This window comes from Schistosoma haematobium, chromosome 1 (genome assembly GCF_000699445.3).
Source record: "Schistosoma haematobium chromosome 1, whole genome shotgun sequence".
In the NCBI taxonomy this organism is placed as follows: Eukaryota; Metazoa; Platyhelminthes; class Trematoda; order Strigeidida; family Schistosomatidae; genus Schistosoma; species Schistosoma haematobium.
This window is the reverse complement of record NC_067196.1, coordinates 30,367,341-30,392,346: the sequence shown is the minus strand read 5'-3', so window position 1 is coordinate 30,392,346 and position 25,006 is coordinate 30,367,341. Positions and strand designations below refer to the sequence as shown.

At 32.8% G+C, this 25,006-nt stretch overlaps 1 protein-coding gene across 1 annotated transcript; it reads right to left on the bottom strand.

Moving 5' to 3' along the window:
* Positions 1-2,113: 2,113 nt before the first annotated feature.
* MS3_00007276 (uncharacterized protein) lies at positions 2,114-24,032 on the bottom strand. Its single transcript, XM_012945131.3, has 10 exons — positions 24,007-24,032; positions 18,478-18,880; positions 16,493-16,676; positions 13,815-13,968; positions 11,570-11,822; positions 10,344-10,556; positions 7,721-8,068; positions 5,851-6,288; positions 3,954-4,028; positions 2,114-2,581 (listed from the first exon to the last, which is right to left on the bottom strand). The coding sequence occupies exons 2-10, from the start codon at positions 18,862-18,864 to the stop codon at positions 2,438-2,440; spliced, it is 2,196 nt and encodes a 731-aa protein (XP_012800585.1). The 5' UTR covers positions 18,865-18,880; positions 24,007-24,032; the 3' UTR covers positions 2,114-2,437.
* Positions 24,033-25,006: the final 974 nt, after the last annotated feature.

Below are 25,006 nucleotides of genomic sequence, written 5' to 3'. Positions count from 1 at the left end.
CCATATACTTTATTGTTAGTGTATTTCTCTGTCTTGTGAGTTAATTGGTTAAAATGTATAAACTCACTCAGTAATTTATACTGCAACTGATTAATTTATCAAGGTCAATGTTAGACCATTACTGAAATCCTGGAAGCACTGGACTGCCGTTTTATTCTAGTATGGGACACCTCAGCGGTGCAGTGATCTAACATTGATCTGTCCATGATCTCAGAACTCAACAATTTCCACAATCCTATACTGATAATTAACATGTGTTCACTAGCGACTAACTGAGTAGCAATTGTCGGAGTTCTAGTAAGAAGGCGTAACTAGTGGAGTTGAACAGTGTCGGGTGTAAGACAGTTACCCATTCATGAAATGATACATCATCCTGTTTTAGTCAATACTAACATAGTTTTGTAACCTAAGCCTATTCTGTGAAACAAAACTATCGTAAACTTCACACTTTCGTAAAAAGAAAACGCAATAAACAACGAATTGAGACGTTTGACATTGATATACTCGGATCGTAAACGTTATTCTTTTGTTGATCACCAACGCGGGTGATGTACGTGGATGGTCAGGGTCTACTTGAGTTGGAAGAGAATAATGTGACATCCTACTTAACGCCGAAGTCACACCTCGCGGTTCACACCTAACCTGACTTATCCTGTCATAAAAACAGGTTAATTGACTTCCTATGTGGCCAACTAGAATCAGTACGTTCAGTGAGCAGCAGCATATATTAGTACGGACAGGTCACAAAAGTAAAAAAAGAACAACTGTCGTATACTCTTATCTATAGTATGTAGATGAATAATCTGAGTTGGTCTTCCTTGACCCTAACGATGTACCACAGACTATTCACCTTTCAGTAATCTATTCTCTAACGTAGAAATGGTTCAACCTGATGGGTTGTTTGTCTAGGACTAAGTTATGTTTCACTGTCCCTATCACTCTCTAAGTCCAGTTATATTAATGGATTAAAGGAAATTGTTTAGCGGGTTTTGCACAATGTTGAATATTCACGTAACACAGAGGTATTTTTTACACTAAGAAATCAAACCACTGCGGTAACAGTCTGATTATCATTAGGTGAGACTTGAAAATATTCAGTGTGTCTCATTACTCATTTTCGTAAAAAAACAACTCTACTGATATTTATCAAAAACCTGCTTTTTATATCCATGCATAGGAATTTTATTCTAAATTCTTACTTGTTGTAAGCAAATGTGGTAGAAGAAAGGTGAATAGTTATTGATAACACAAGATCAAAATCTTGTTCTATAAAGTATAAACTAAACTTTAAAAAAGTGAACTGTTGAGATTTCACTGAAGGGTTGACATGAATATTCTAGTTTCAATTCAATTAAAAACTTAATATTAACGTCACGTAAAAGAAAAAAAACATAATTAACATTTCATTCATTTTTGTTTGTAAAATAATGATTCAAGTAAATTCTATTGTCTTAGAGTCACCTTTAAAATAAGGAACTTAGTCTGTAACAAAGTTCGTTTCAAATGGTTGAATATATGTATATCTGTAATTCATTGGTATTAGTGAATTACCGTATCATTTAACAAACTGAGTGTTAGTGAAATTATACAGCAAAAAAGCTGACCTAATTTGTTAAACTTCTTTTCAATTTAATAGACTCCAGTCAGTTTGACATAATGCTGATTAAAATCCTACATTTGATTTACTGTAGATTGGTGGGTATGAACTATTGAATAAACTCAATTGATGATTTATCAGTTGATCTGTAATTCTTAGTTTACTTGATAAAACAAGCCGGTGATAAAAAATCACGTATAAATCATAAAAAGATATTTACAAAAGCCATTTGAGTGAATAATACAAAATACAAAATAAAGACTAGACACGCATGACATTGATCACCACCCAGTGATCAATCAATTGTGACTACAAAATACTCTATTTATACGATGTTAAGACATTTCCGTTTACTATTTTAGCGTTTAACAGCCACAACGAACATCGGAATATTTTCTTTTTGACAATCACATTTGCTTAACAACGTACCACTTCTAGTTTTTTTCAGTATTTAGCACCATTCTACCTAACTAGAGAATACCATCTTAGCAAATAAAATTAACTATAAATGCAATTGTACATCTTAAATAAATAAAATCGTCGAAAGGCAAATATTCTTCACTGAATGGCCCTCTTTCTTCTTCAATGACACAATGGGTCTCTTTCGTTGCATCAAAGTATTTTCTTTTAATTATAAAAAGATTTTAATATACATTACAATCATTGTCATTATTGTTGAATTACGTAATATTGTTTATTTTTCTTACAGAAAAATCAATTCACTAACCTAAACAAATAGGAAATTATAAATTAGAATTCATACATAATTTCTAAAATATGAAAGACAAATTATTTCGAAGAAGAAAGAAAAGAATAAAATTACAAAATCTATAAAAAAATTCATATCTTGACTCTTAAAGTCTTTTGAATCTCTTCAAAACGCTTCCTATCTTCATCATGTCTACGTAACATTTCTAATAGTTCTGCATCAGATTTTGACCATAATTTGTAATCATTAGACTTTTTCAAATTCCTATCATTTTCCTAAATTAAAAAGATTCAATAAAGAATAAGTGTTCAAAAGTCATTGATTAAGTGAAGAAATAAAGAATAATAAGTGAGTAAAAATGAAATACAATATTTTATGTGACTATTTCAATAGGGTATTCATGAATTATTCAACTACGGCTTTTTTTATCCCTTGACAATTAAATCATTTGATATTTTTTCTCTCTCGATAGGTTTAGAATCCTGCTCCACATACTTTTATATCGATAGTCACGTAGTTTCACTTGCTGATGCTCCGAAAGTATGGATCCGGATTGAGCCTATGAGCCTGAATTTGTTGGATGAGTAACATTAATTTAGGAAACTCATAAAAAACGGTTATTTCTCTATTTTTAATTGTTGGGTAAAATGTAGTTCAATGACTTTGTTTAGAATAATATACATTTGCTCGAAGTAATGTCATGTTTGTTTAGTCTATCGTTGATTTAAAACAATTCAAGTTACAATATGACTACTGGTAACATCGTACGAACAGTGATTTAATGTAAGTTAACTGGAAGCTGGGAACTCTTCGTTGAAATTTAGTGCTAGATGGCAATGGTCAGTACGACTCAATTGTAATATTGAGTGAACTGATCATTTTACAGTTTATGAAACTACATCACTATATTTGCGATGTTCCTATTACGCTATCGGTGCTGATAAGTGTCAGTCAACATGAAACCAATGTCTGAAGTTTCCCAACGATTACCTGCAGTTATCTAACATCAACACTTTTCCTTTCAAAACAATCTTTTGCCCAATAAAATCAAAATATTTTGCTCCATAGAGTCAACCAATATTATCTTATATTACATAACTAATCCCAAAGTGTGATCAATTTTCCTTTAACCTGTTTGTCAATAAAGTTTACTAACCATCAGACACTTTACCTTCAAAAACAAATTAATGGCATCTAGTCATCTAATGCAATATTGTTTGTTTTTTACATTAAAACGATAATTTCAAATGAGCTAAATAAATGTTTTCAGGATTTTATTCAGTGTTGTATTTTAAAAAATCAAATAAATATAAACTATACACTATCAAAAACTTTTATTAAAAAATAATTTCAACAGTTGAGATCATGAGTCAATTAAAGCTAGACCACCATGAAAATCTTGGAAGCACTGGACGGCCGTTTCGTCCTATTGTGGGACTCTTCAGCAGTGCGCATTCATGACCCCGCCTCGCGAGATTCGAACCCAGGACTTATCAGTCTCACTCACGAGTGCTTAAACTCTAGACCACTGACCCGGCATCCAATTGTATTAGTGTCTAAATTCAATGAATCCAAAAAAAATTAAGGAAATTTCCAAATATTTTCTTTAAATCCATTTACATAGAATAATAAATTTTAATGAATTACCTGTTTCTGTTTATTTGTGTGAATTCGACGATGGTTTGAATAAACTTGAGTAACATGTTTTGCATAATTTAACATCTATAATCAAATAAAACATATTACTGTTAATAAGTGAAATTTCGTTATTATTTATGAACTTTGTATTGTATTAATGTAATGTACTAACAGATACTTTTGATGTCTAATCACTTTCAATTGTAAATTTATTTGTTTTATAACTCCTCAGTGATGTAATTCCGTCCTTCTACATGGTATTATATCCAAGATCAATAGGTCCAGAGTGATAAGGGAATGTCACTTTTCGATAAGTTGAGCTAGAAATAAATGATTCACATTTTGCATTTCACTCAGTTCGCAAATTTTTAACTCGGTTATCAACCAGTTAAATCTAATATATTCGACTGCATAACAGAAATTGTCCTCATATGATTACTTTTTACAAATAAGAGACTTAAACAACCATTTCAGTATTATAACTACTATAAAACAAACAACGGTTTGGTTTACAAGTGTTCAGCAGTTTGAATTCAACCTCATCCTAGACATAAATAATATTTCTGTTGTCAACAATGGTGCAAACGATTCTCATGAATAAATTACCTCAGCTGACCTTTCCAACTTTTCTGGTTCTATTATTCAGCAATACTTCAGTCAGTCAGTCAGCTACAACGTAGGACCAGGTACATATATGCATCGTTCTAAGTTGCCATACCTCATTAACACAACAAGATGGACACCGGATTCATAGAAGTATATATATATATACTCTTGACCTAGTCCTTAACTATTAAGAAGACTTAGAAGACAAACGAAAACTACTACTGCTAAGAGTATATTTTTTATGAAAACGTAGCATTCTTTATGCCCAGAATTTCCTTCCAATTATTAATATCTACAATTTAGTAGTTGTGACCTCAAATGAAATTTTTATGAAATTGATTGATTAATAGATAAAAAATATTTTAAAGCAATGACACTTTTTTATTAGGTAGTCCAGGAAATATGGAATTTTTTCGTTAATTTTCAATTACATTTTTCAACTGCAATATCAGTATTTTATTAATTCATTATCAGATTGATTATGAATACAGTGATTTCGAGTGCAATTAGAGGAACAAGAGCGGTTTTCACTTCCCGGTTGCCCACACCGTGGAAGGGTTCTTCTGGAGGTACCTGAAAAGGATAGTGGGTTAGAGGTGGTATTAGTAACCTGAGAGTGTGACCACAGTGAGCAAGGGACAACTGCTTGAGGTCGGTCACACACGACCTTTTTGTGAGTAATTTTCGTGTTAGCTCCGTACTTGTTGAGACCCTACCGCCGGAGACGGATATCCGTGGGATAAGGTGAGGTGTGCATTTTTAGGGTCGACCTTTTCTGAACACAACCTCTCGTTGTGGGAAGGCAGCATCGCTGTCATCCTGGTTGTCAAGGAAACACCTTACTGCTGTCACACCTCTGTACAGTCAGAAGTACGACTTAGCCTTCGAACCCTGAGTTTGTTGTTTTTAGTCTTACCGCTATTCAACCGACCTGTCTGCCATGGTAGGACCTTGAGAAACGATTGTTCCAGCCAGTATAACTCGATTGGTTCATCACGATAGACAAGCACGACCACCACGTCAAGGTAGCAACAACGGCTGGGTTAATTCATTATGATATCATATGTATTCTAATATTATTGGAACGAACTCTTAGCTCCCTACTTAAATGCCTGAGCTATGTATTTTTCCAACGATTTGAATATTTCAATAAGAATAATGAGATTATTAATAAGAACACTATAAAATTGTTCATTATTTTCATAATGATAGTGACTGAAAAGTTATTATACATAAAGCTTGTATATAAAATAAAAACAAATTAGACGATTATTATTATTATTATGAATCAAAGACCTACAGCTAAACGTTTTTCTGCTGCCTTTTGCTTATTCATCTCCTCTTTTGATATTTCTGGTGGATTTCTCGCAGTCCCAGTTTTAGATTCCAGATTTGTACCATTTTTAAAAGTTTGATGACTTGATAAAGATATTTGGTGCGGTGAACAAAGCAAAGTATTGTGTTTATCTTTCGACTTATCATCACTTAGATTTTCAGATTTGTTTTGTGTAGCTTGGGTTAGATTTGGATTTGAACATTTGTTAGCATCTGGTTCAAACTTTTCTTCATTTTCTTTATTACTGTAATTTTTGTCACCAGGTGAGGAATTCGAAGTTTCATTATGAGAATCAGTACAACCAATAATATTGTTTTCTGAGTGTAAAACTCTAGCATTAGATTTTTCTTTACACTTTCTTATGTGCTCTGCATAAACATTTTGTCGGAGTTTTCGAGCAAGCTTAATAAAGAAAAAAGGCGAGACTCTAATTTATGGACGACCTTTGAAAGAATCTTATGTGACCTTGACAATTATTACCCAATCAAAAGAGTTAGTATAAAGTGAAAATATATTATAAGAAACTAATGAATTGCAGTGGATATTCTTCTTTTACATGATTTAAAAACTTGTTGAGGTTTGATAAAGGTTCAGATGTTCTGAAATCATACTGCATACGATGCAGAAACTCGTCCATATGGCTTCATAATAGGCGTCCTCTGGAGCCGTGATACGGTCTTAAAAATTCCTTCAGTCTTGACCACATGGCTTCAATGTTATTAGTGTGAATCCCGGTAGTAGAGTCGACAAAGTGGCGTTCATGCATTACGAAATGATGGACATACCCAAGTCTATGAAGGCATCTATACGCTCTCCAATCATCTGTATATATCGTAGTGCCCGGCTGCACGTATTTCTGTATAATTGGTATTATTGTGCTTGCTTGCCAGTTTCTGACCCTCCAAAAATGCCTTCTTTTTCCAACATAAAGAACATCGAAACACAATGTCATCACGAAAGTCTGCGTACGGTACTGCAGTCATTTGATTACCGCAGTTGCAGGTAAAGGAACTTCTTAATTGTCCCATCTCTTGTAACCGCTCAATAATCATCTCTTCTCTAAAATCCGCTGTAAACTGATCGTACGTAAGCATCAGGTATTGAAATTAGCGCCGTGACCTTGAAATTCCTCAAACGCTTCTAATTGGCTCGTCCATAAATTAGAGTCTCGCCGAATATTGTATTCAAACATATCGTACAAAGCAAATGCTTGAAAGATAAATATTCTCAAATATAAAAGGCCGTGAATCACCCGTTGACTTTCATTAGGGTCCCAACCGAGTTCAATTTGCAACGAATTTCACTTACACATAAAGACAATCTGCAAAAAATTCTTCCGGGAGATATGACTTGAAAACTTAAGGATTTAAAAAGTTCATATCAAAACTAGTGAATATTGAGTACTTTCAGAAGATAACTTGAAGTGGTTAAAGTGTCATGCCTTTAAATTATTTATCTAATAACGTGCATCAAACCACCCACAGTAAGCAGTACTAGGTACTAGTAATACTGATTCAAAACCTTAAAAAGAAATAACCTTCAAATTTTTCCGTATAAGACAGTCACCTTTTTTCAAAACTGAAGTATTAAAAGAAACTAGGGATGTCACTTATAATAGAGACAAACAATTAATGCGCTTTAATTTTTTCTACCTTGAACGAGTACTAAATAAACTAGAAATACTGATGTAAAGGTCAATAACAGAAAATTTATTCCATTCGTCATACTTCTCCAACTGTCATTATTTCCAATACAGTGACAAAAACGTTTTTCATCAGCTTTCCACCTAATGATTAGTTTGGCAAATTCTATGAGAAAAGTGCCAATTACTTACCTTCTGACGATACTCTTCATTATCTATATCAGGACCTAATCCACGTGATTTTGAGTTGATTGATGGCAATAAACTATAGTCTTTGAGTGTATATCGTTGTTGTGATAGCATTAAAGGTTTCCGCTGGCTAGAGTTTCCTGAAGTAAGTGAATTACTGTTACTGTTGTTGAAACATGGTTGCGCGGTTTTGTGAGTATTTACGTTTGGTGAACATAATGTGTGCAAACGTGTTTTGGTTTCCAGTTCCATGGGAGGTGATGAATAATACTTGTGACAAAATTGCTTATGAGCTTTAGCTAGTTCTGCCTGCTGCAATATACCCATTCGAAATACACCAGATGCTGAAGTCTGTAATAAGTGAATATTCAACATAAGATATATAAGATAAGGTGGAGATTTCAGGCAAATGAATATGTTGTTAAGTAGAAAGATTAGACTTTTGTTTAAAAGGTTTTCGAGGTAGACAAGAAACCAAACAACAATTATTTAGAAATATCAGAGTGCATAATCTTTTACTCATATATATATATATATATATATATATATATATATATATATATACAACAAAAGTATCATTGTTTGAAAGTCTAGAAGACATTATGTCTGATAATTTATCGTTACCCTTTAAACGGTTACTTTGGGTTTTTTCAAAATATAACAAATATATTTAGATTGAAAAGGGTTCGCCTTTTCTTGTATTTTTTTTATAGTTAAGGACTACAAATACCATATCTGCATCATAAACAAGTGACCCAGATGTCACCGTCTAATTATAAGTTTTGTTAAAGTTGGAGTCTGTTTGGCAGTGGAACCCAGGCCATGGAATCCATAACATCAACAACGGAAAATTCAAACACTAACAAAAAAAATTCATACCCGCTGAACAAGTCCGTGAATATTTGGACTCATGAGCACGGTACATAATGCATTAGCACTTGAAACGAACGGTAGTGGGTTTGAGTCTCACTATAGACATCATGGCTGGGACGAGTAACCAACATGAAGACTACACGTTTTAGATCCCACTGGTACCCATAAGTAATTTTTAATAAAACATTTAGACATAAGGTTTTATTATTATTTTTAATGACTTTGTTCAATATTATATTTTTGGTACAATATAGAATTCTCAGCACAAAGTATTTCAATACGTTTTCTTCTTATTTCTTGATCGACCCTTGCGATAAATATTGGGTGGTCGTCAGTTAGATGTTGGAAGTTCAGGAATCGACATCTGATTAATGTATATTCTTTTGGATGCATATTGCCAGCAACCACGATGTCTCTGATTGGGCTCTTTTGTAACTTGTACAGCGAAATGTCGTAAACTTTTCACAAACGCACCTGAATAGGTTATACGATTAATAGACATAATGATGTGTTAAAACAAACAAGGAATTAGATAACTTGTTGAAATATCCAGATGGTGGGAACAGGTAGCTCAGATATTCAAGCAGGCCGCCTTGAAAAAGTAAAGGTCAAATACACTACAATATGAAAAAAAATTGTTGGTTATCTACAAGTTTCATTTCAATGTGGTCACTGTGCTGTGGAATGACGATGAATAGTTATTGACGATATTATTAGTATTTCAAGTTAAAATGATTTAAGTATATTCATTGATATGCCCAAGTTATATTCAATAAATTAATGAGTAGATGAGTGAAAGAATTTTCTTAAAACTTGAATAACAAAGATTACAAAACTAGATAAAATCATTAGTTTACTAGAATTTATATTGGATTAAATAATGCTTAAAAATAATAGAATTCAACAAATTTATGATAGTTATAATAAGTATTATTTTGAGATGCACTGAAGACTATTATCCTCACTATGAATTTAGTTCCTCTACGTTTTCAATAAATAATCTAATAATCAGTTGTACTAAAATCCATTTTCAAATTAACCCAAAGTTAACATTAAATTAGCGTGAAACAAATATTTTCAATTTTAATCACTAATCGAATTTAGCTAGAACATCACTGAAGAATTGTGAACATTGGATGAGTTTTGCGCAATATCATGAATTGACTAAAACTAGAAATTAACACCATTATATCCCGACTTCATAGTCTAGAAGTTAAACGTCCGAAAACGTGACCGAAAATCCTGAGTTCGATCCCTGGTTGAGGGTTCGTAAATGAATACTGCCGAGGGGTTCCATACTAAGACAAAAAGCCTGTCTAGTGCTGCCAGGTTTTCAATGGTGGTCAAGCTAGGATTGCTTCATGGTTTAAACTACGAGATTTCTACAATTACAAATCCTTAACTCCAACAACATCAACAACATGTGTATGATAAACCTGAAATCGTAGGTTTAGTCGCAATACGGAATTAACTGACTGGTTATCGGGTGATTAGCTGATATAACTTAATTCAGTACTCAAAATGTTAACAACATATTACCGGCCAAGGTTAGTATCACTAGTAAAGTGATAGGTTCATGAATTACAACAGCTTCAAAACACAGGAACACTGTTTTTGGGATTAACAATAATTAATAATGATCTATGATATTCCAACTATTGTGCCAATTACTAAGGACTGTGTGATTATCTTATTAAAAAAAGGCTGACACAAAGAAATTATGCAAAGCATTATCTCTTTCCGACAAACTTACTGGGTAGGAATTGTAACTGATCTCTTTTCTACTACTTTCTATTTGAGTATTGCCACTTAGACTATATCCATTTAATTGTTCATATGAACTGTAAGTTGGTTGGATTTCCCAGTAAGATTCAATAGGTTGATTTACTGCGTCATTTTCTCTTACAGGACTGTTTTTTGTATTGCGTAATGTGTATAATTTATTTGAATATGCAGACCAAGCTGGCTGGATAAATATTGTTTACGAAAATTCAATAAACAAATATAAAACTGACCTCTAATAATTAAAATCATCATGATTTCAATACAGATGAAATATATTAATGAAAAATATTGCGACATAAGAAATGTAGTTTGATATTCGTAAACAAAATATGAAACCAAAAAATATCGTATAGTAGCTGAAGAAAATCATAATTGCTATAAGAACAGGTAAATTAACTAGTTCAATTTAAAATATATTCCTTTGCTTGATCATGTAACATTAAACTGAATTTTGAAAAGAGCAAGAATAAAGATTCTAGCAGAATAGCATTTTATTTCTTTCCGGTCTCGTTAGCTGCTTACAACCTGTGATATTTAAAAACAGGTTTAAATTACTTATATGAAGGAGTTAAGTTGGAAGTTATGTTGAAGACACATTAGTATGGTATAGCAACTATGTAAATAAATTCAATAGACTGAATATTGTAAATATATACCTTATGTAAAAGAAAATTCTACTACACTAATTGTGACGACGGTTCAAACGGTCAGAAGCAAGTGATTACATAATGATTAAACGCTGATAGGAATAAAATGAGCAAACCGTTGCATTGTTAAGCCTCCTACTGATTATCCTTGCGATGTAATCACCTTTGAAGTTTATTTACATATTTATTTATTTATTTATTTATTGTTTTTTATTCATTGTAGTCTCTTTTATCTGGTATTTTTAGGTTTTTTATATTTGTCAATACTTTTTTGTAGGTAGCAGTTGTCTCTTAGACATTTTCAACATTCATCAACTCTTCTTCCGGTTTTCAATTCATCAATGTGGTGAACAAATAAAGATTGTCTTTCAATTCTTTCATTTTGATGTATCAATCATGAAATCTGAACAAAACAATTAAACTAATAGTAGTTCTTTGGAAAAAGAAAACATATTTTATTAGATCTTAAACATTTCTTTTAAATGATCAAATATAAATAAAACATACACTTAACTTATATAAATAGAAATAACAAATAATTACTTACAAAAAGTGGTTGATTTATTTTAGGTGTTATTTGTTTATAAGATGTTGGTGATGATAATATTGATGGTGATGATGTTAATTGTGACAGATTATTCCCATTCCATTGTGATTCATTTATATAGTTTTCTTTATTATTTATTAATTGTCTATTAGAGCATAAAACAGGATCCGACTGAAAATATTCTCTATGACGTTTGGTAATTTTCAAATTTGGACTAAGTAGAAATTGATTATTTGTTAAACATTTTGCTGATCTATTTATTTTTGTATGATAGTGAAATAAAAAGATTGAGTTAAACTATTTATTAAGGTTCATTATTAATAAATCAAATTATTTAGCATTACATAATTAGATAAATAATTTAATAGTTCATTCAATATCCAGAAAGAACGTTGTGTCTAGCCTATATTGTACAATATTGATAAGTCAGGAGAAGAAGACAAGTTCATGTTTCCCCTTACTCGTTGTTAAATTAACTGTGCTTCTAATGTGACATTTTAAGATTGTTTTTATTCACAGTGTAACATCTTAGTCAGTGCAATACTGGTTTTATGTTTTTCAATATAACATTATTTCAATTCAATATGTTAGTACCAGTGAAGTGTAAATTTCGTTCGGTATGAAGGGTGTGGACTTTTGCACAGTGACATCTATATTGTTTGCAATATTCTGTGCGAACATCGCATTTTTTAATAGTAATACTGTATATCTTTCCATTTATATTATGTTTCTTAACTAATCGTCAAATATGTGAAAAATCCATATATAAATGATTATATTTAGTTTAATGATGACGTTTATAGATGACTTGTTTTGGAAAGCCAATAAATTGTTATTAAACCAGTCATTGTGTTTTCAATTAGTGTCGTGAGAATTGCAGTTGCTCCTCTTTTCCGGGTAACAACAGTACGACGGCTAATACAACAGAGGGGACATGTACATAACAGAGGCTACCTGAATATGACAGACGTTAGCGCCACCTGACTGTTTACATCATGGAACATAATCTCTATCTGAAATAGGGTGATCAGAAAATGAAAGTTGAATGATTGATTTAATGGAATGAAGATATTAATACTAAACTCTCATCCCAATAAATAATGTGATAATACTTTTCACCATGTCAGTCTTCACATACTATTGCACAATTACCAAAATAATTAACCAACATTTTTATATCTCCACAAAACGCAACTATGTCGAAATATCATAATGTCTCACCAATATTAATGACTATTACGTTCATATCCACGATGTATATAAGTGCCGATAGTAGAATTAGGTGCTTTAGTCATAACTGATGAAGTTGACTTTGATAACCTCGAATAAATATTGAGTAATTACAAATATTGTTTATTTAATTAAACATAAGCAGTCTCAGGTTTTTCCATTTCTTCATACACATTTCGAATAGAATGCAAGATAAGTAAATAATATTTGTAATATTATCAGCTTACAAGTATTCATCATAATCTTATGAAAATCTTGTTGAGGTACACATTATTGGAAAATTGAAACAATCCAAATAATGAAATTACTAATAGATTCTCATTGACAAATCAGTCATTTAAGTCTTTACTAGTAAAAAGCATAGTATTCAAACGATTCAGATGAATTTTTCAGTGAACAATTTTTAGTATGTCTAAGAAATCTGAACTCGAATGTCACAATGTCAAATGTTGAAAATGTGATATATACAAGATTCACTTTTCAAAATACACGTATATTTATTAGACGATTAGAGAAAGTTGTTAGGGAGCTTTCCATCAAGGTTTCGTGGTTACTGATACCTTCCGTGAAAGTATATCATAAGTCCTGAAAAAAATGGTGCTTCTAGTGAGACTCGACATTGTACCATCCAATGTCACGGTCAAAGACCTCATCATTGAATCGTTCAAACCATGAAAAACTCATTCAGATCAAAGATGTTTACAGTCCCTAACCAAAGTGTAAACCAACATCATGCGGTCCAGTCTTTCATAATGATTGAAATCTATCGACTAAGGTGCATTAGGTTGAATAAATAAGTATTTATAAATAAGTAACGGACAACCTGGAGATCGTTACTACTAATATGGAAGAATCTCAATTCTTCATGGTACACATCACTTTCATTGTTAACAATAGAGATCATTGATCTCTTATTCCGACATTTTAAGCTATACAAACAGTGCAGATATTCATTAACACATTATATTATTTTTTGACAATAACAAAAAAACTTTAGTATATAAAATTATCCTACCCAGAATTATATTGTGATTTCACCTTATGAAGTTGACCGTATGTTACGGGACAACTTTTAACACCTCCTTGATGAATGTTCATTTTGTTGGAAGCAATAAAATTCAGTTTGGTTTTTAGCTTATTTTTAACAACTAGTTCATGGCCAATAATATCTAAATGGATGTTTACGAAACACAAAACAAAATTACTTCACTACATATGAAAGAAGCATATTTTGAGCATATTAACTGAAAAGTCAGGTTTTTGTAAATATACGTAAGATGTGGATTAGAGTGTACAAAACTATAGATATATTATGGATGGAAATAATAAGTCCCGTTGGTTGTTTCAATATCTTCATATTTTAGTGATGTTGTCTTGTTTGGTGAGAATCATGTCGAAATCTTGAATAGCATTACAGGAGTATTTAATCAGTGTTTTTTCTATCTGAATGCAAACTGCTGTTTCATGATCAAGAAGGGTTAATAAACATTCTGACTATGAGAACTAAGGTAATTGAAAGCATTCATCAATTTAATTGTTTACATCTCAGTAACCATTTCTGGGTTGGTGGTTGACAAAACCTTTGCACGTAGAGAGAATATAGTCTGAATTTGTTTTGGCTGAATCGATTGTGGCAAAAATTAGATATATCATTTTGTTTCTAAGAAGGAATGCATATTGTGTACCAGTAGGGTTTATGTTACTTTAAAGGCATAAAACATGTGTAGTTGGTTGAGAACGATCACAGGTATCTCCAACATATTGTTTACGTAGGTTAGAACCACTGAATGACTAACCACAGAGTTAGAGTGCTGGGTGAAGTTGGTATGACAATTGATCAAAATAGTTATAAAGAATAATATATTCAAAACAACTAGGGGCTACTAGACAATAATAAATCATGAAAATGAATTTAACTGAGCAGAAGGTGTAACATGAATAGCTTCTGTTTAAGAATGAAACGTCCTCATAATTAAAAAATGACTACATTTTTGCAGTCCAAAATTTACTTAAATCGTTTACTTTTCAGAGTTAAAAGTATCTCGCCTTAGAATAATCTCGTTCATTTAAGAATTAATAATAAACATTAACTTCATAAACTAAATTTCACGTTCTTACAATGTATTAACCATAAATCTCACTGAAAATTAATCCTAAATCACCTTTTTACACAATAAATGGGAAAAATTGATATTGTTTCGATTTTGTCAAGGCTTTCAGTACCGTAAAATGTTGCAGATGAGAATTTGATGCCAAATTCGAATAGTGGTTTAACAATACGACCTTCAGGAGTTGCTTCATTACTATTCTACACTATCACTAATTGAACCAGATGCCCTTTCTGGTACCATTTTACTAACACTTCTCTGCTTATGTAACGTTGGTCCGTCGTCATTCATCGGAAACTTCCACTAACTTCCTTAATATCCAATGACCACAATCGACTACGATCTCGCAATCCAATCACGCAAAATATTGTTGATCTTACTATTGGATGTAACTGGTTAACATGCACCACACATGTTAACTTAATGTTGAAATTAAAAATGTCGATTTTGTGTGGTACAAGTACTTATCTCCTTCACCGAATAAATGAATCTGAGCATCCCAAGAAGTCGCAACCAAAGTGCTGAAGTTCTTTATCCTTTATTGACAATTCCTAATGGTTAACCAGAAAAACTATTTACTCTGATGCCGTGGCAGCATACTGTTACCTTAACAAAGTGACGTCTTTACATTGATATACCATTGGTTCTCAAATCTTACAACCCATTGTCACTTTGGTTAGATAATCATTAAAGTTTGAGGGGAACCAGAAAGCCTTTTCACTCTAATATAAAAATCCACACCATTCTACTTTCCATGATTTCACTTGGTATTGAATCCGGAAACCTCCGAACTTGTGGTCAATATTTAACTTTCAAATAACTGAATTTCTATTCAATGGTGCACATTTCTAATTTCGGAAAATTTCTAGACGATCACCATCCATTGTCACACGGTAGTTGTGTCACACCCAAGATAACCAAACTCCAATGGTCACTAGTTTTCACCAGAACTCCAAGAATCACTTCTTAATATTAGTCACTAGTAAAATCAAAACCTTTATATATAGGAAATTATCAATGATGCTGAAGTAGATTCTCACTACTTAGGAGGCCTGTACTAGGATGAAACATCTATTCAATCCATCTTAGATTTCAATGATTATCTGACTAAAGTTATTTTTTAAAATAAAATTAAAGAGATTCAGTAATCTTCATACCAAAGACATTGTTAATTGTTAAAAACTTATTTTCCAACTAGAAAATGTTACTAAGCACAAGAATCTAAATTTCCAAACCATATATCTTGCTCATATCTAAAAAAACTTAAAACCATCAGAGAGACAAAACAATGAGACTCTCCATTCTCTGACAGGATTTAGCTCAAGAGCTTTCAAAATCAAAATATACACAAGCTCATTGATATATATTGTTACTTTGGGCTTTAGATAATTTGAAGATAACTTACGAAAGAAATGAATTTAATCTAGTAGAAAAGAACTCGTTTAATGTTAATAAAAACCTAGACTTGTAACATAGCACTGACAACTACATTTTTGTATAATACTTGGTTTAATAGTATATATATATATATATATATATATATATATACATATATATATATATAGGTCATGAGTGAGAGATTTACCTTCACCAAGGATGATGGGTTCACCATACTGATAGTTATTATTCGATCCACACATAGTACTCTTGGTAGATCTATTGGGATTAATTTTATCCAACTGTAATTTCTTTAACTTTTGACTACATTGATTCCATTGAGTTGGAATAATTTCACCTCGTGACTCTTCAAGAGAATTTTCTGATGAATTCTATAAAAATGTCGAGAAATAATCAGTAGTTCGAAACCGATAGACTTTCAAAGTTAAAATCATTTTAAAATAAATTTCACTGTACAATGTAAATAAAATTATTTAATAATATATTCTCCGAAATGCTTAGTTCAATTGGAAATTATCATTATTGTTATGAACCATAACATCATCGCCTAGTCCTCAGTTTGTTTTTATCACCTTAAGACAGTGAATGTGACCAAAGGTTTTAATCCCAGTTGATTGCTTTATTAGTCTGACCTTCAGTAATTTATTTGAATTCGTTTTAATTAGCTGATTAACAGGGTTTAATCAGATGTGTTTTATGAGCAGATTGACCCAAGCGCTAGAATAGTAGTCTCCAACAATTTGCTTTATCTTTCATTCCCAAATACATCTTACCTGATTGCTCTGATTACTTTTATTTCCTCTTATATTAAATACAACTTATTGTTATGTTATGAGGTCATAAACTATACATCATAATATAATGTTTATTTTTAAACAATATTTATGTAATCCTTTGTTCAGGTTGCATGCAACTGATGAGAAACTCTAATAAATGAAAAATGAATTCATTATAATATTGACAAACGCTATTGTACACGCAACAGTTGAAATGATGAAGAGAAATGAGTACCATATTGTTTTCGCTTAACATCATTTGTCTTAGTTTATTAAGATAATACCTGTAACTTGGCATTTTTAATGTTGAGAATTAAACTAGTCGGTACCTAAGGTCAAGCATTTTGTTTAACTTCCAGTGTTTAAATATAAATGGTACACACCCACTTTATGAGTTAGAATTAATAATTAACTAACAAAACTAAAATTCTGTTTTTATCCTAATTACTGAACATTAGAGTAGTTGTAATGTTTGCTTATATCTATTCAAACTGCTCTTCCATATATTATCAGAGAAATTTTCAGCCAATCGCTCGATTGAAAACACAGCGAAGTAAATGACCCTAAAATAATTCAGTAATCTATCTTTTAAATATCTATAACAGAACGATCAAACTATAAAAGATTGTAAAATGAAATAAATTGTTGAGAGTAATGTATTTGTTAGCGAAAGAGCTCAACAAAGTGATCTCATAAGAACATGTTCAATATGGAAAAAAGATGAATTAAAGTAAATTGTTGAACTGAAAACGATGAAAAATATTATTGAAATTGCTTTGCTCTTACTGTTATTTTTAAGTTTGTATATACATACGAATAATCAGTAAAATTCTCAAGAGATTCACCTGTTCAACTTTTTCATCAGACTAATTACCAAACACTTTTACCTAAGTAAAGAAAGGTTTACTTTAAGATATTTTTTATCATCATTGTACATTATTTGAACACACTGTAAACAACGATAGTAAGTCGAAAATCCCTCACAAACTGAAAGTAAAATTTACCGATTTCAACAAAAGGTGAATGAATGAACATTAGATCAAGAAACATTATCAAACGTTTCCAGAAACTCAAACTCGCCAGAAATTCACTAGCCATATCACAGTTTTTATTGCATTGTAAATTTGAATAGCATGGAGTCATTCTATTAAAACTATTTGAATGGTAATCCTACTTGAATGCTAATGAAATGGCCAACTAGAAGAAAACTTTAGATACAGTGGGGTACGAAAATTGGATCCTTAAGTAACTCATCCTTTATATAAAACCCAGCCTATCACTAGAAATTATTTCAAATAGGTTGATTTATAAAAATTTTCATACATGCATGTATGGTAAAAATCCATTGTAAAAATCATTAATATTGTGAATAAAATGGCTGATACGTAATACTTACAGATGTCATACTTTCAGCTCTCAAGTCAATATTAAATGCTTTTTTACATGATTCAGTAGCTTCAATAATACTGCTCTCTTCAGAGAGCAAATTTAATGGTGGAACTGACTCAGATGTTAAAGATTCTTCAAATTTTTCATAATTATGAATAACTGATGGGTTTAAATCAGATGATTTACATTCTTTTATCGGTACATCAACTGCTTCATTTTCAACATGATTGTAGTAAATTATATTGTCACCATTGATATCATGATTATTGTTGACGATGTCATTATTCATTATACAGTTGACATTTTTGTTCTGTGTTTTTTCTCCATATCTAGTTTCATGATCAATTTTATTCTCAATTAAGCTATCTTCATCAAAAGATTCTAAATCACTCATTCAGGAACTTTGTAAACTAACATAAAATTAATAAACAATAAGACAATAAATATCCTCTTGCTCAAAATTAAGTAATTTTAAAGAAGAAATGACAATCTAGGACGCCATAAAAGGCACAAACAGTATATTGATTGTTATATGGTGAATAGCAAACAACAAATATGGTAAAGTTGAGTTAGTTTCCAGAAAATAGCGCACAAAAGGTCTATTATTTCTTTTCCTTTATCGACAAGGAGTAAACATACTTTACGCCAAACTTATTGTGTAGCAGTGTCACAAATGAAGAGCAGCGAAACGTTGTTATTTTACATTGCGTAAACATTAACAGATTTAAGCGTTCACGCATATTATCAAAATATTTAATGTTAGCTTTTGTAGAATGAGGATCCTAGAGATAAAGCATGACCACGCTTAGACCGGTCGTTAATTTACAGAACCACGGATTAATATAACTTTAAGTACTATAGCAAAACGTCAAACAACTAATACTCAGCATACTTCATGCATTAGTGTAATATGGTAGCCTACTCTCCTACCACTTTTTTCCAACAGGATCCAGCTGGTGTGTCTTTGAAATACGATGAGCCTACATACAAGACTTATGACTCAGATATCTAAGTAAGCAAAAAACCAGAACTTTGTCAACAGCCTTGACTTGCTTGCTTGAAATTCACTGTATGGTCCAAATACTATCTACCCAATAGTTAAATCGAAAACAATTAGTGTTGTGAATTAACAACCTAAACAACAAAATTAGACAGGAATTATAATACCGGTGCTTCAAGTTTATAAACTTGTAGAGAGTTTGAAAGTTCCATAGGTTTATTGCGGTTTATACTCAAAACTTTCATAACAAAGAATAGTAGAGTGAGTTATATACATTTTATAATATATTGTTTTTTATTGGCTTTTATTTCCAAGCAGCAGCTAAGTTTAACAATAACATTAGAGAAACCTATCTTTGTGGGCTAGAAGAAATCACAAATTTGCCAAATACTCGTCAAAGAAAATAGCAATACAAGCAAATATTGATGGTGGCTGACAGTGGGATCCAGGATGCGCATTTTATCTTTCTTGGGACTCGTCAGCTGGATGCATCTGCATCTCAGAGCTAATGACTCGGACCCAGTACCGTTAGCTTCATATTTTGCCGTGTTATCCATTTAGCTACTGAGTCCTGATGCATATACACCAATAAGACACGTTTTAAAAGTTTATACAAACCTTTTTTATCAACTGTTACATGAGAAATTCAGTGAAAAATGTACAACTTTCTCGATATTCATTTCAAAGCATCTGTCAGCGGCGGTTTGGTTAGCGTAAAGATATAAAAAAAAAGTTATTCATTCCGTTCTGTAAGCTTTATTGTACTGATTTACTTCGACCTTACCAGGGTGACAGGTTATATCAAATTAAGCTTAAGTCAAATCAAACTAAGCCAACCGTATTTCTGTGTCTTTAATACTGTAACCAGCGTGCAAAAATACTGTGTCATCAAGGCAGGCTAATGTATTTTGATCGATAACTTATTTTTCCATCAATGTTTACAAATAAACATGTTCATTGAAAATTTTATTTAATTATAAAACACTTCTTGCAAATGACTGCTCACATCTTGGTTGACATTCGAGGCACATCAAAACTCTAGATAAATCTAAGTCTATTTTTATTATAATTGGTATAAATGTAGTCTTGCATTATCTCCAAAACACCATGCAAATATTATCTATCTGTCGTCTATGTTCTATTATCTTTATTTTCCCTTTTACAAAACAAACATCAACATTATCAGGTAAAGCACGAAAACTAACCAATATTCTATGAGCTCCAAAACTTAATTCATCAAATATATCATGGCATAAAGGTGAATATAAGGAAAAATTAAATAACTCTTCAAGTGATGACTCCTACGCTTGTAAAAACAATATCCTGTAGATTAACTTTCAGGAATAAGATTGAAATATACTGTTGTGGTTTAATCCTAAAATTACCATCAATAAATCTTGTCGGATGGCATTAAGAGAAATCCAATCAAGACCACGATAACATTCGCTTGATCCGCTACGGTGGCGAACTTGAGACTGGACTTTCATTCTTCTTTTCCTTTATTTGTAAGCAATATTTTTTAAATTTCCAAATGAGTAGCTACCCAAAGCTTTAACACTACTTACATCCCTAGATTAATGTCAAGTCACACTACACCAGCAGCTGTTTCATGAAACAAGTAATTTTGAAGTGCATAGAAATATCATCCCATGTTTCACCGCATATAGGAAAAAACAACGAATACAATGGAAAACGACTCAGAAGACGCATCACATATTAATCGTAGTAGTGCTATTCACTGAAATAGCAAATCAATAAACAAAAAATCTAGTGTTCAACTCCAATTTTGTTCATAAGAAACTAGTTTAGGTATAAAAGGAAGGAGATTTCAGAGGAAAACGTCACCTCAAATTCTACAATACTCGACTAATTGTCCTGCACTGCTGCTTCAACAATGCTTTTCGTTTAAAGATCCAGTTGGTGGCAGTAGCAATAGGAACGTAATTTGCCCCAACAAAAAATGCCACATCACAGAATCGAAAAACACAACGATTCTTTTTCAATGCACTAGCGACCAGGAATATATACTGTGACGAACTAGAGATATGCAGGTTTCGATTATGTAAACCTGCACTCGATATTAGTACATGGTTATGTAAAATCATCTGTTTTCACTGAAAGACACTGAGTCAGCTTTTCCACTACGTTATTTGTCAGTTTGCATTTTTTGGATTGTTATGTATATATATATATTGAATACACAGAAGTAAACAAACAAGTGAAGAGGAGCATCAGAACCGACAAACGTAAATATGTGGAAGATTTAGCAATGACGGCGGAAAAGGCTGCAAGAGAAGGAAACATGAGACAATTGTATGACACGACAAAGAAACGCTCTGGAAATCGCCGCAAACCAGAACGACCAGTCAAAAGCAAGGAAGGTGAGGTAATCACCAACATTGAAGAGCAAAGAAACAGGTGGATAGAACACTTTAAAGAACTCTTGAATCGACCAGCTCCACTGAACCCACCCAACATCGAAGCAGCACCCATGAACCTCCCTATCGATGTTGGCCCACCAACAATTGAAGAAATCAGCATGGCCATCAGACAAATCAAGAGTGACAAAGCAGCAGGACAGGACAACATCCCAGCAGAGGCACTGAAAGCAGACGTAGCGGCAACTGCAAGGATGCTCCACATTCTCTTCAATAAGATTTGGGATGAGGAACAAGTACCAAAAGACTGGAAAGAAGGACTTCTGATCAAAATACCAAAGAAAGGCAATCTCAGCAAGTGTGATAACTACAGGGGCATCACTCTTCTCTCAATACCGGGAAAAGTCCTCAACAGGGTATTGTTAAACAGGATGAAGGACTGCGTAGACGCCCAACTTCGTGACCAACAGGCAGGATTCCGTAAGAATAGATCGTGTACAGACCAAATCGCAACTCTACGGATCATTGTGGAACAATCAATTGAATGGAATTCATCACTCTACATCAACTTCATTGACTACGAAAAAGCATTTGACAGCGTGGACAGAACAACACTATGGAAGCTTCTTCGACACTACGGCGTACCTCAGAAGATAGTCAATATCACACAGAGTTCATATGATGGAGTACACTGCAAAATCGTGCATGGAGGACAGTTGACAAAGTCGTTCGAAGTGAAGACCGGTGTTAGACAAGGTTGCTTACTCTCACCCTTTCTCTTTCTCCTGGTGATCGACTGGATCATGAAGACGTCAACGTCTGAAGGGCAACACGGGATACAATGGACATCTAGGATGCAGTTGGACGATCTAGACTTCACTGATGATCTGGCCCTTCTATCCCAAACGCAACAACAAATGCAGGAGAAGACGAACAGTGTGGCAGCAGCCTCAACAGCAGTAGGTCTCAATATACACAAAGGGGAAAGCAGGATTCTTCGATACAACACAACATGCACCAATCCAATCACAATTGACGGAGATTTGGAAGATGTAAAAACCTTTACGTATTTGGGCAGCATCATTGATGAACAGGGTGGATCTGATGCAGATGTGAAGGCGCGGATCGGCAAAGCAAGAGCAGCATATTTACAACTGAGGAACATCTGGAGCTCAAAGCAACTGTCAACCAACACCAAGGTCAGGATTTTCAATACAAATGTCAAGACAGTTCTACCATATTGGGCAGAAACCTGGAGAACCACGAAAGGCATCATCCAGAAAATCTAGGTGTTTATTATCAGTTGTCTGCGCAAAATACTTCGGATCCATTGGCCGGACACTATTAGCAACAACGTACTGTGGGAGAGAACAAACCAGATCCCAGCGGAGGAAGAAATCAGGAAGAAGCGCTGGAAGTGGATAGGACACACATTGAGGAAAGCACCCAACTGCGTCACAAGACAAGCCCTCACATGGAATCCTGAAGGTTAAAGGAAAAGAGGAAGACCAAAGAACACATTACGCCGAGAAATGGAGATAGACATGAGAAAAATGAACAAGAATTGGATGGAACTAGAAAAGAAGGCCCAGGACAGAGTGGGTTGGAGAATGCTGGTCGGCGGCCTATGCTCCATTGGGAGTAACAGGCGTAAGTAAGTAAGTAATGTATATATTATACATACACACACATTATACATATTATACATATTATTGCATTAACATTTTATGAATCTCAGAAATACTTCACTGTATTTGGCAGATAGAGCCAGTTTGTCGACTTAATTAAGGAACCGAAATATAAATAGACCGATAAAAAGGATCATTTTGGAAAACGTTTTGAAATTTCAAAGTACAACATAAATGTCATAAACTGTTTTGGCAAAACAGGTTCCCCAGCCAAATCTTTTTTAGCATCATAGTCGACATAATCTCATGATGAAAGCCGTAATGATTAATATAGAAGGTCCATGTTTATGTTGAAACTGTTTATAGCTATAAACCCAAGAGTTTTAAACAATTTTCCGAACGAATATAAAATAGTCCGAGGCCGTCTATATCCTTAAAATGAATTACTATTCCTATAGCATTATACAATAATATCAACATGCACAAAATGTATACATATATTGATTGAACAACGGAAAGCCAATTCTCACCGTTGCTAGCGTCAATAGCTTCAAACAAATGCCATGAGGTTAATGAGCCATTGGAGAATACAAACAAATTCATTTGCAATCAACTAATACCGGACATATTTAGTATTAAAGTGACGTCAGCAAGACTATTTCATTCGCTAATTATTGGTGTTTTTAAGAGGATCAAATATTGTAGGATGATAGAATTATTGGAACCATCTGATCTTACCTAATCGAAGATTAGTTATTTATACATATAGAAAGGGAACTGGTTGAAATATTCTAAAACCCATAGAGAGGCTTAAAGGATGATGAAAAAGAAAGAAATTAGTTTCAGGATGAAACTAATAACGGTTTATGATGCTTAAACTTATCGATCAAGTTAGGGTATTCTATAGATAAATCTATTCTTGCCTTGTGTGGAGGTTTGCATTTGTCGAAGAGGTATTTTATGTACCAAGGGAACAGAATAAAGAGGGGTGTAGAGGAGATAATTTTAAAAAATGGGTGGACGAACCAGCGAGCACACACAATAAACTTACATTTATCAAGGAGGGCAATAAACTACGATCACCAATACCGTTAGATTCAAATTAATACAGTCTTGAAACCAAAACTAGAGCTGGATAGTTAAACTCGCTGCACCTTGCCTCTTCTTCACGCAATTCAATGAATTGTAAGAGGTTGTTTTCATCTATATGCCTTTACAGAGTGCGCAAATAGTCGGTGAAACGAAATCAATTCTCAGCATCTATTTCCGTGTCTTGCGTTTGGTATGATGATTATGGCCCACTAGACGAATGATCATAGCAAACTGGGTTTGCGAGATAATCTATGACTAAGTAACATCATTTCACATGTAATTTCTCTCCCAATACCAGTACCACTCATAAAACATGTCTTCTCATTTTCTCTAATATACTCACAGCTTGTTTTATGGTAAGGGTCGGAATGCTGTTACATGTCTAGTCACTTGATTACATGAGCGTCTTATATAGCGTTCAAAATGATAGAAGATTCA

What these genes read in the sequence shown, in the direction of transcription:
- MS3_00007276 (XM_012945131.3), bottom strand. Translation starts at nt 18,864, where the DNA reads ATGAGTGATTTAGAATCTTTTGATGAAGATAGCTTAATTGAGAATAAA. An exon ending in AAATCACAATATAATTCTGG is followed by an intron (nt 11,823 to 13,814) that starts GTAGGATAATTT and finishes AAAAATAAATAG; the next exon opens with ATCAGCAAAATGTTTAACAA. An exon ending in AAATAAATCAACCACTTTTT is followed by an intron (nt 10,557 to 11,569) that starts GTAAGTAATTAT and finishes ATATTTATCCAG; the next exon opens with CCAGCTTGGTCTGCATATTC.